Raw genomic sequence first — 12,572 nt, forward strand, 5'->3', positions numbered from 1 at the left:
GTCCCCCGTAATGGCGGGTGGAGAAAGCGAGTAGAAGATGAAAAGTAGTATATACTACTTCTCGCCGTCTTGTGCCCTCTGCGCTCTTCCACTAATTAAATCGGAAGGTCGGCCAAGTGTTAACAGTTGGTTGTAACTAGTGTAAACTCGACTGTACGCTCCATATAACAGATTTTAATTGGGGGAGATGCGGCGATTTATTCATTGCTCGGGTAGTGGAGAGCTAAGCTGGATGAAGGAGATAAGAGGAAGCAACGAACTAGCCACATTTTTCCGCTATCACCGTAGGATATCTGAATGACTAACTGTCCACCAGGGGGTATATGTCGCTCTTATATTACAGGGACGGGCAGTTTACGAGCACGAGGTAAAAGCTATCGGCACGCGTTGCAGGAACAGGTGTCTGTACCTCACCTGACGGAGAATAATTTAATTACGCCGACTTTGTTTGAGAGAGGGTGGAGGACCACTCCTTGTCATGCCATCATTGTGGGGGTATAGCTAGCGAGTTGTCTACGGGTCAAATGTCAAATCTGGTAAATGAGGTGCGCTTAATTTATGGCGTTAAGAGCACACATCCGAATATGGTTCTCGTACTTTTGTTTTTTTTTTTCTGCCCCCCTCGATAATTTTCGACCCGGGTCAGACAGTTGGATTATTAATGCCGAGTCGGACTTGCATCCTGATACGTCGCCGATAAGGTCTGAAGAACTAATGGCCATCTAGTGTCGTGACCTGACTACGTCACGAGTGGGTCGGCTATTTGCGAATTCTCACAGAGAGAGAGTAATGTAGAATCATGTTGTGTCTCCAGCGCTGGCCTGATAATCACAGTGTGCGCCGTGCCAGTCAGATACATATCTGTTAACTAGCTTTGCTTAATGGCATCGATGCCCCTTTCACACAATCGCCGGTTGATTTTTAATTTGAAGAATGCGAATCACATGACTTCGCCGCGAGGAATTTTACCAGACGTGTTTTTTACATTATTGTTAATATACCGTTTCAAGATAATTCTTTCGTTTTTTTTTCTATTTTTATTGAATTTACAAACTTATATGTTTGTTTCGCGATAATGGACACACAGATCTGTTTGGCCTACGCTTTGATTTAATCTTCGGCCATTATACTTTTCTAGAAAAGCACGCACGGTAAGAAGAGAAGAAAAAAGAAAAAACTAAAGAATAATTTACGCACTGTCAAGGTTCCTTACACTTATTATATACAGTATATATTGCAATTTAGTTCAGCCATTTCATTAGAAATGGTAGAAAAGTATCTAGTAATAACGATTGCATTTTTTCCTGTACTTTTCGGGTGCTGATGATTGATTCTTCAAAGCGCATTTTTTAACACCGATTTGTTGGATAAAAAGTAAGTTAAGTAATGAAATAAAACCGCGGCATTACACCTTTCACTAACGATAGGGAAATTTCTTTAGAAATCGAGGATCTACCTGGGGAAAGAGATCTCCTAGATACCAGATGGCTACTATTCCAGACTTCTTTCCCAGACAGATGGTATATGTGGGATGGTTCCACTATGAAGTCGGTTTTTTTTAATCTAGCCGAACGCTAATAACCTTTTCTTTCTGACAAAAAAATACCGAATTAAAGTTAATTTTGCATCAAATTATTTATTAAAACGATTTTTTCTTTGCAACGAGAAAAAGGGGGGGGGAAATACGCATAAAAATACTTATTATAAGTAATTTATAAATTGTTTACGTGTTACCGAACACCCCCAACGCTTTTATTTATAGATTAAAATATAAATTCGAACAATTTAAAAGTAATTTTATTGGCGAATTAATTAATAAGCGTTGAGGCAATCGTGTAAGAAAATCATTAAACGGCTTTGTTTCCCTTAATTAATCATAATGAGTGACTGGTCGTGTAATAATGAACACCCAATAAATGTACAACTTTGTCAACAGAATTGTGTCCATGCAATGTAACGTGCTTTTCGCCAATTATCTGAGAGCAGGTGTAATATCAACACCATCCTCTACCTGCCTCACCTGGTTGAATGCTCTGGGAAATATACTTTCCTGTCGGTAACACAACCGTTGGGTTCAAAGGTCAGTAGGAATATCAACGTTAAATTTTATTCACAAATCGTCGTAAATCCACTAACGGAAATTCTCATGGCGCGGGTGGTCGTTTCGTGCACGATCCCCCGAGTGACTAAAGGTGGAAATGTTAAAAACCGTTAAATTTCGCACAACCCCGGACCAAAGGAGTAATAACCCGAATTAAGGTTATTAATCTCCGGTTGTAAAATGTGTTTTCTGTACAAATTAGGCTGTTGTACAGAAGTTATGCCGGGAACGTTTGGGAGACTTCTGAAGATAATTTCTGGCCTAGTAATGAGAAATTTGCGTGCGGATGTTGAGGGCGGTGGAGCCTTATATATCGAAGCTCAGACGAGCCGAAATTATCCCGAGATGTTTTAAAAGGATCGTAATTATCGTGTTTAATCCGTAGATTAGCTAATTATGCGAAGAATATATAAGAAATATAAATAGGAGAAAGTTTGAGAAGAGAATCGACATTTGCTAACCATCAATCCAGGATGGAATGGATGGACGAGTGGAGAGAAGAGAAGGAAACAGAAGGAAAGGCCATCAGAGCGGGCCGGTACCAGCCAGAGGCAGTAACAAAACGTTTGTTCTAAGCTAAAGAGGAACCGATCAGTTCAGAGATGACTGCTGATGCAGAAGAAGAAGCTCTATGGTAACGACCGGCTAGTGTTACCATAGCAACGGGCACGTGTAGTCTCGTTAATAATGGCCGCTGTGGAAGAAGACTCTTCGCATGGCACGCAATGGTTCTTTCGGGGAGGAAGAGCAATCTGCCACGAACGAGGGAGGTGCAGAGGAAGCCCGTTTCACAGAATTCGATCCGACTCGGTAATAAAAAGAGACAATGTCACCTAGATGTCGTCGATCTATCAGACACTCTGTGCACCACATTAATTTTCGCTCGGTCAAGATGGCGGGTTGGGTCTCGATCAATAAATGTGTGCTTACTACTAATATGCCTTCCTTTGCCGCAGTTACTCTCGGAGAAGGCGGACTTTAAACCTCTACATAAAACACACCTGTGTCAAGTCGGATTTAATGGCGTCTTTTTGCCCGCTCTGACCTCTTAAGTTCGAACGACTCGGAATAAAAATCCTACAACTGCGATTTTTTTACGACCCCGAAACTTATTCGAGCTGAATGGAGACAAATCGAAGGGAGCAAACACAAACGTTGGGATAAATTAAGGATAAATTATTCTCTCTTTATCAATGGCGTCGGGCCCGAGTCGTAAAGCCAAACTGCTGCCGACAACAATTATTAACAATTCGGGAATTTTCCTTTTAAAAACTTTTCTACATAAATTACTTTTAAAACGAGATTTTGCTCATTAGGCGCCCCATTATTGCCAGCAGCGGCTCTTCCAAACGAGCACCGAAAAATGCCGAATATTCCGATATTCGCATTTATAAAATTGATTGCTACAAAATGGATCCATCCGAAATTCATAATTTCGTTCGGGTTTCTCTTTACAAATCCCCCACCCCCTTTTTTTTCTTTCTTTATTTCTTCGTGCTTCGGACGTCTGAAAACAAACAGAAATCAATTTGATAATTCGAAAGATGCACACGCACACGTGTGAGTCAACATAGAAATTTACACATCCAGTAAATTTTAATGTTAGCAAATGTAAAATCAATCATAAACGGATTCGGATTAATTAAGCTAAAAGCTTTGATTGGATTAAAAAATAAGGGGGGAAGAACATGAAAGATATGATTCAATAAAAGCCGAAAAGTTTTTTAGTATCATTAAATGCTTAATTGAATAATGCATTTTTTCCATTTATTCTCCGCCAGTTAAAACAATTTTTTGAGATAATTTCATTAGTAAAAATCAATGCCGCCACTGCTATGTGTCTTCGATAGCATTTTCAAATTGCTGTACGCGTGGGGAGGAGGAGGAGGAGGAGGAGGAAGACGAGGAGGAAGGAGGAAGAGGAGAAGAAAGCTCGGGATTTAGATATGTAATATATATATTTTAAACCAGAAAACTGTAAAAAATAGATAATTTTGAAAAATCATCCCGTGGTGGAAAATTCTCAAAATGGCATACGCTCGGTAGGGAATGTCTGTAAAGGAAGGTGTAAGGTTTATGAACATCATTCAGTCAATCTTACCATTCAAGTAAATATTAAATACTCGAATTGTTTATTAACAAAAACGACAGAATTACATGTCTAGAGAAAACAGCATAAATGGCATAGTTTTCTTTGACACTTTTTGGCTGTATTTTTTTTCTTAGAACAAACTTTCTTTTTTTTTTATTACCCAAATTGAAGATTGCTTATGAGGTGTGTACAGAAAATACAATTGAAAGTTAGAGAATCATCTTTTATCTGCAAAGAATACAGGTACTTATCCAGCCAATGAGAGGAACTTCGTTTAAGTGACGACTTTGTCGACGTCACATTCGCTACTGTACTGAAATAAAGAGTCCACACCATTTTATAGTTCTCACATCTGACAGTTTATTACATAGCTTAAAGCAGACTACATGAGCCATGGTGTAAAAACCTAGAATTTCTCAACCGATATACCAAAAATAGCCCTGCATAATATGTTTATATAAAACAATGTCTACTACTACTGAATTCATACAACTGAGATTTAGATGATATAACAGGCAGTCTTTTTAGACTGTGACCTAAAATAATGAAAAAGCCATTAGTTTATATTTCATTATTGAGTTTTTCTTTTCTTTTTTTTGAGTCTATTTGGCCTCTGTAGTTATGTTTGAGGAACCAAACTGTTATAGGAAACAACAAAGGGCGGAAACAGAATCCGGGTTGATTGTTCCGGATTTACTTTTTAGGTAAAAATACTGAGTGAGACAGCAAGGCCATAATGTTTTTTTGGAACCAGAATAATAGGAATGTTGTTTTTTTTTTTAGGAATAATTCAGGCTCACACAGTCCATAGTAGACTAACTTACTGTAGTGTTATTTGTTGATCTACCCACAGGTTTAAAAAAATTTCAAACTCAAAGCTTAGGGGCTTCAATACACTGAGGCAGCCCTAAATAGTTCTCTGACACATACATATGTACATGTAGGACACAAGAATATACGCACAATGTATATACCACTGGTGCCATCAAAACAACCCAAAACAATAACCGAATTACTAAGTGGGTCCAAGCATTTCATAGGAACTTCGAATGCAGTATGAGGTAGAGGAAAACATGTCTACTTTGCAAGGACCACTGGTGGTGTTTTTTATGTATGTGTGATATCCTTTCTGTCGCCTCTGCTAGACAGTCATCTTGCTTAACTCTTTCGACAGATCCAGACTTACACTCCCGCAGTTGTCTCTGATTGTTGATATCTTTTTTTTTTATTCAGGAACTATGGATTAACAGGAAAAATAGTTTTTCGCCTCACGGTTCAAAACAGTGAAATTGGCCTTCCTTTGGTCAATATCTGTGCTTTTTTGGGTTTTTTCATTTGTACTTCTTCTAGTACCAGTTCCTTGTGCAAAGTTCCCAAGTCCTCTCGCCGCTTGACAGTGTAGGATAGTACAGATTGCACAGACCCAGACTTTGAAGACGTTTGTGTACAGCCACATTGTACACAAGAATACAAACTATTAGGAAAAAACTATGCACCATCTTTTATTCTCGCATTCATTCCTCTCTTTCTCTCTTTCTTTCGAAAAACCACAGACTAGTTGCCGATGTTTAGAGCCAAATTGCACCAAAATCGTTCAGCTTAAAAGCGAATCCACTCATCCACCAAAACAATAACTCGATATTACATTCAAGTGATCGAATAACAACGTAGAAAACCATCCTAATAACTAGAAAATAATGATTCCTCTAACAGATGCAACGAAGCACGTGACAGAGAATAAAAACTGATTGTAAACGAGATTATTTTTGCCTTTATATAAAATATTTCGGGCTTAGATATAGAAACTTGCCAATTGGAAATACGAAGAAACACAAAGAGCAGCTAACTAACTGTGCAAGTAGAAAGTGGAAATGATTCTCTGCCCGTGCGCTAGAACTAAATACTACATAACAACGAGTCAAAAACCTTACATACCAATCAGGTAGTGTTTCATATGAGCGATAATTAGCCCGTACTTGTACAAACTGTATAGAATCTCGCACAGCATTCTGTCATACTTAGCCCACTTGAGTGAAAAGACCTCCGAAATCACAGAATCGATGCTGGAAGGCCTGTTGAGAGACGCAACCCTTCTCAATATAGTTTCACTTCGAACTGTGGGATTAATTGGAGTGCAAGACTGAAGGCGTCCCAGAACCATTCTCCATCTGTCTTCACACAAAATAGGAACTGGAAAACACCCCTTCCTCATGGGGTGGTCTAGATGGTAAGTTGCTTTTGGTGAGCACACTTGGTATAAAATCGTGGGCGTGACATCGGTGGGGTGTCGTCATTCGAATCTCGGCTCCTCCAAAAATATAGTGTGATCAGAATGAACGGCACCCCCCCTCCACTCACAGAGCGCGGTTTCCATACAATGAAAGGGAGAAATATGACAATACGATTTGAATAACAGAAACCAACACATCAAGCACATTCTCTTCTGGATTTTTATCATGTAATTTTCACTACCATTTAAATCCCCCCGTCCCAGTTTAGCCTGAGCAGTCAGTCTTGGCAAACCTTGGCAGTGAGCATCCCATTGTTGGCTTGGTTGTAAAACGCGTAGCCACCTTACTGCAGGAGATGTTATAGTGCTTGTTTTAAATGATGGAAGATAGCTTTCATCCTTTTTTTAACCCCTTGTGACCATGGGATCTATCATACAATCTAATGTAACTTATCTAGCGAGGCTCTAGGTGGCAAGCTATCACATATACACCAATAATCATACTGAACAATTAAGTTACAAATATAGACGACATAACTAAACTTCCACTTGGAGTGGTAGTATACTCCTATACATCTGGACACATCTACCAATGTTCGAGTTATCAGCAACAAGCTGTTCATCTATATTTTTTACTTAAATATCTGTTTTATCTCTTGCTGCCATACGTGCACTTGACAAGACACATAGATTATGTAGAGAACATCAATAAAACGTGCTAGGATAAATCTCTTCGATGTAGAAAAAACGCAGGAACTTGGTTAGTTAAGCTGTCCAACCTGGGATCCACTGGCTGTGAAAACGGTGTCAGGAACATCAGTTTATCAAAACCTACGTGGCAAAGTTGCCACCAATGATAAATAGGCTAACGTATTATAAAATACTAGCCATTTTCATGCAATCTAACACGGTTGCTCAGGTAGAACTTAGCTTAGTCATGCCATAACTTGCCCATCATAACGTGGCTTAATCTCCTCGAATAGGATCCTGCCAACAGTGTAGTAAGTTTTCGGCAGGGTGGTTGTTAGTTACCTACAATAGGACATATACAACGTAGAGATATCTACTTCTCTGCGGAAAGAATAGTTTGCAGTATTCCAACATGGACGACGATCTATGTCAAGTCGAGAGCGTAATCGTCTCAACACCTTTCACATACAACAATTAGTTTGATTCGCGAGGTCTTATTTACAAAAACTTCAGAAAAAAGTGAAAAAATGTCATAAAAAGATTTTTTTCATTTTTTAAGACTTAAGTTTCATTGTCCATAATTAGGAACAGGTTTACGCCTACCCTGCCGAGGAAACTATGTCAGGAATACGGAGATATCAGCCACTTATTTTAGGAATTTTTACGAAAGCTCGGAAACACGACGTCTCCCAGCACACAGCAAATAAAACTACCACTACAACAAACTTCATAAAATGGCACATGCATGACAACTATAATTTTTTTGTGCTTATTCCAGCTAATCTAGTTTAGGAAACTTGTGGCGTGAGCCAAGATTAAAGGGACAGAAGAAAGGATTCTGTTCCCTGTATGAAGGTCATACCTAAATACATGTCCATAAATTGTACGTGTGATTTGAATCCAAAGTCTTTAAAGACTAGTTTCTTGTCTTTCTTTCTTATGCAAAAACAATAAATAACTTTCACATAATCTTTGCGATGAAATGACAAACAATACGTAGTCTATCTTTTTTGTTTTTTTAAAGTGGGAGGAAAAGGAATACATTATTGCCTAAAGACAAACTTTCATCTTAGTTAAAGCCTCTTAGTTTCTGGACTGAAGGAGGCATCACCTGAGTTACAGATCCCAGCTTTAGAAAGCATGCGATCAGATACGGGAATGTTCACTGAATGGGATTCTTGTCCTTGCTCCACCATCATATTGTCCAATGCCACTTGTGCATCTAGTCTGTCCTGTTGAAAAATGGGTGAGGTGCAGTTGATCGGATTCGATTCTGAGCAGTTGATTTGCGGTTGATTCGTTGATGGTAGAAGAAACGGTGATTCTATTGCTGGTGACTGAATGGATGCAGTTCCTCCTTGAGTAGGAGAAGTGGATGCTAAAGATCCTCCTAGTGCAGGATGAAGGCCTCTCAACGTCGAACATCCTCTCAAAGAAGAAAGAGGAAGAGATGAAGAGGGTTCTCTTATCGCTAGAGGAACGTTTGCGGGAGATGCTTCTAAAACAGAATGAAGAGATGTTGATGGTCCGAGAACAGACGTGTTAGATGACACTGGAGGAATTGGAATATTCTCCCTCTGTAACCGTTTTACGTGTCGATCAAGGCTGCAATGGAATCGCAAGTCCATGATTGTGGTGAAGCGTTCTCGACATGCACCACATTCCAATTGGATTTGCACTAACTTCAACATGGCTTTAATGTCCCCGGCTACCTTGGTGACAAAACAAGACGACTTTTGATGATTAAGACACAGGACTTCAGACGGGAAAACCATCTGACATTTCTTGCAAACGAACCCAATGTCGACATCTGCTTCATTGATATGCTGCATGTCGACTTCGGACAACAATTGTTTCGAATCTTCTAAACTTTTACCATCTTGATAGAACCTCACTGTGCTGTTACCAGGTTGCGTCATTTGCTGAGTCACCTCAGGTAGAGCCGTCGGAGGGAGATGTAGCAGGGACAACGGAGTACTGTACATGTTCGAATCGTACAGATATCCACTCTGTGGCGTTCCTATAAAAGAAATCAATACTTATAACAAGTCAATATATTAAAATTACCTACAAGTTATATGGGGTAGGATTTAAAATCGACAACATTTTATTAACAAACTTGAACTCTGATAGGACATCGTCCTTCGAAAGATGAATCCGATAAACCATTGAAACAAGACAACAATAACACGTCAACCGTGATCCATGACAACATTGAATGAAAATGCCACCCCCTTTTGCTGTGTTTTCCAATGCTGTCAGTTAGTGAAAGGGTAGACTTGGATATTGTCTGATGTCACGATAGATTGTCTCCCACAACTCGGGTGATAAAAGTGAGCGGAAACCATGTCACCTGAAGATGCTGCACGCAACTGACAGTTCTAGTAAAGTGGAGAGAGATCACGTTTCTTTTAATTCGATTCAGAGAGGAGCAATGGTTCTTTTCGATTTCAATTACCCGACAACATTTTTTTCTGCTTTGCTCCAACATCCAAATGTAGATATCGTCTACACGCTCCAACTTTTACTTTCTTATCGCATCCTACTTTAATCACTTTAAAGTATATATATATTTTTTTTATAATTTCATATTGAATTACGGCCTTAAACTTAATTAGGAATGATAAACGAAACATAAACAATTAAAATTACGATACTTCTGAACATTTCAAAATATGCCTTAAAAAATAACTGACAATAAAGCATAAAAAAGATTAGTTTATCGCGTTTGACTCAATTTATACGACGATGTTTAATGTCAAAGATGAAATTAAAGTAAAATCCCAATGGACATGTGACCTGGCGACCGAATTGGAAAGAAACTCGACAAATACTACAAAGATATATGAGATGGGACTTTTTGGATAGAAACAAATTATTTCAAAGTTTCGTCCAAGTACACACATAGGAAATAATAAAGTATAATGTCGGCTAGACGAATAGCGCATGCTAATGATATTTCCTCTCTTGGGTAATTGCCCCACAGTCAGGACCAGAAGAGGAGGGGAAGGCAAAAAAAAACTCTTTTCTTGTGATAAGCTAATTTACATATTTAATGTTTTTAGCAGCGAGTTTTTTTCATATATACGTTATAAATTTGCACAGTTTTTATTTTTTGCAGAGTTATTAGAAATATTTTAATAATATTGATTTAATTTGAAAACATAAGAATCTCCAGTACAACTGTAAAATGGATTCCACCTCTAGAAGATTAGGGCAGTAATGTCCGTAGCGTTGCACGGCTAAAATCTCATTTATTTTATAGCGTCTTGTGTCTGGGGCATCTGTTAAACGTGGGCAGTAATGTCCCCTTCTCCCGGAACAGTCAGCTTACTGGCAGAAATTGGGTTGTGTAATTTTTACACGGCTTTTGAGGAAAAAAGTGGTGACTTTCTAACTCGATACAGATGTAGTATTTTAGTGTCTCTTAGACCGGTCAATCGATGCTTTGTTAAGGAATAAATAATACGATAACTGAGAGAAGGGTTCCTGGAGACGAGAAGAGCAGTTAATGGATGCAGAAAGATCTAATCTATCCACTCTCTTCGAATAAACACCGAGTAATTATTTAGTGCAGGAAAGTAAATGTTGGCTAAATTCAAATTTATATAAAAGAGAGAAACATGTAAAAATTTTAAAGGATACTCTTTAACTTTTAACACTTAAATGACGTTCGTCTGTCGGGGTGGCAGTATAAAAGCAGCCTTTAAATTGTTCGAGCTCTCCTTAATGCAAAAGAAGAGTCGAGTTTAATTTAGAATGAACCAGATGCATTAAAGCTCGTGCGAGCCATGCAAATAGAAAAATAACAAATAAAATCGACTTTAAGGAATTCTGTTTTCCTGCATTAGTTTTCTAAATGATCTTACTACGAAAGAATGTAGGAAAAGTTTTAGTAGATTTTCTACTATGTCCGTCAATTACAGTCCACAGCTTCGCAGGAAGGACAAAAGAAGTTTCATTAGTGTTTTCCTTTTAGTGGGGTTGTGTGGTGTCACCAGACATCTGTAGTACGTGGTGTTCAATTTTCTCTACCTTCTAAAGCTGTTTCATTCAGAGACGTGAAAAGAAAGGGGCTCTATTGACGACTACAAGGGGGGCTCGAATGACCAGAAAAACTCCCACTGGCCAAGTCTTTTTCTAAGCTTGGATGTCGGATATTCTCCAAGCTCTGAAAATCAGTTTTTGTTGTGACCGCGCATGCAAGAGGAACCAATACAATTAACTAAAGTTTTTTTCCTACTTAAATCGAACACCATCTGAATTTATCTTTAGTTATCCCCGAGTATATAACTAAATACTCCGCAAAGGCTAATCAATGTATTGATAGAACAGTTAGTGTAAAGATTTTTGGGGACAAGTTAGGTAATGTATGTTTGCTAGACTTTAATGGACTCATTATCTGGCAAGGAGATTCAGAAGCAGAATACAGAACAAAGACTGTAAAGAAAAAATAAATCTTCATCCATCAACGGCCAGCGATACCCAGTAATGCACGTCAACCACCTATGTGGGTGATTATCCGTTTAGTGACACCTATAGGAAATTTCCTTTTCTAGATGATCTGAGAGGACGGAAATCATTCCGACTAAAATGTAGATTAGGGTTCGATACCAACTGCTATCTTCCTTCGCCATCGTCCGTGCCGATTTGAGTTCAAAAACCAAATGGAAAAACGGTTAACCATTGAAATATCGATTGGCAGAAAATAAAAGAAGAAAAGCAGCCGCACACATGTCGTCGGACACGGTTTACTTTTTTCTTTATAATTTTCGGGCTAATTTATTTTCTAAATATTTTTTCAAACAAGAGAAAAACAACAACACGACTCGGGCCAGTAGAAATGGCCGACTAACATTTAAAAATATCAATTTGATACATGTAGAGAAGGTTAAAATAGAAAAAGAAGAGGGCATAATATCCATATGTGTTGCTATAAACAATAATTAGGTTGTACAACTGATCAAATCTCGTTGTCTTCAAACTCACCAATCATTTCTCATCCATCTTGTCAAGAGTACAATAGGACCTACGCAAGTCACACTTGAATGTTCCGCCAGGTGAATAAGCCCCGAGGCCCGGTCCGTCCCTCTACCAACCCCGTGGGTCTAAACTGTTAGGACACCGTATGCTCAAGATGGATTTACTAGATCAAAGGGTTAATAAGACAGGTCATGGGCTGTACAACTAATGTGCAGACTACCTTGTTATTAACGGCGTCATGTGGTTGATTCTGTATTCATGACAAAGCCAAGCCCCGGGACTTTGGTGGGTACGTCCTGGTCTGTCTACACCTGTAATGAGAAGAGCCGAGCTGCTAACGGATTAGTTCAACGAGATAAAACGTCATTCAACTCGAAGCCTAGACGGGCCCAATACGGTACTTAAGTGTTTAGAAAGAATATTATTTCTTAAAGGCGCTCTACTTTTATTATTTTAACCCTTAAAGTGGAATTTTA

General features: G+C 38.7%; 1 protein-coding gene across 6 annotated transcripts in view; it reads right to left on the bottom strand.

Annotated features, from left to right (window-relative positions):
- Positions 1 to 4,210: 4,210 nt before the first annotated feature.
- LOC136971603 (zinc finger homeobox protein 4-like) overlaps positions 4,211 to 12,572 on the bottom strand; it is a 66,440-nt gene continuing 58,078 nt past the window's right edge. For 5 of the 6 annotated variants that reach the window (XM_067266074.1, XM_067266072.1, XM_067266076.1 and 2 more), the window contains one exon: positions 4,211 to 9,133. In XM_067266074.1, the coding sequence (XP_067122175.1) occupies positions 8,187 to 9,133 (947 nt within the window). In that variant the 3' untranslated portion in view covers positions 4,211 to 8,186. The remainder of the gene's footprint in view (positions 9,134 to 12,572) is intronic. The other variant, XM_067266078.1, reaches the window with a different exon arrangement.

This window comes from Centruroides vittatus, unplaced genomic scaffold (genome assembly GCF_030686945.1).
Source record: "Centruroides vittatus isolate TY-2023 unplaced genomic scaffold, ASM3068694v2 contig_2634, whole genome shotgun sequence".
Taxonomy (NCBI): domain Eukaryota; kingdom Metazoa; phylum Arthropoda; class Arachnida; order Scorpiones; family Buthidae; genus Centruroides; species Centruroides vittatus.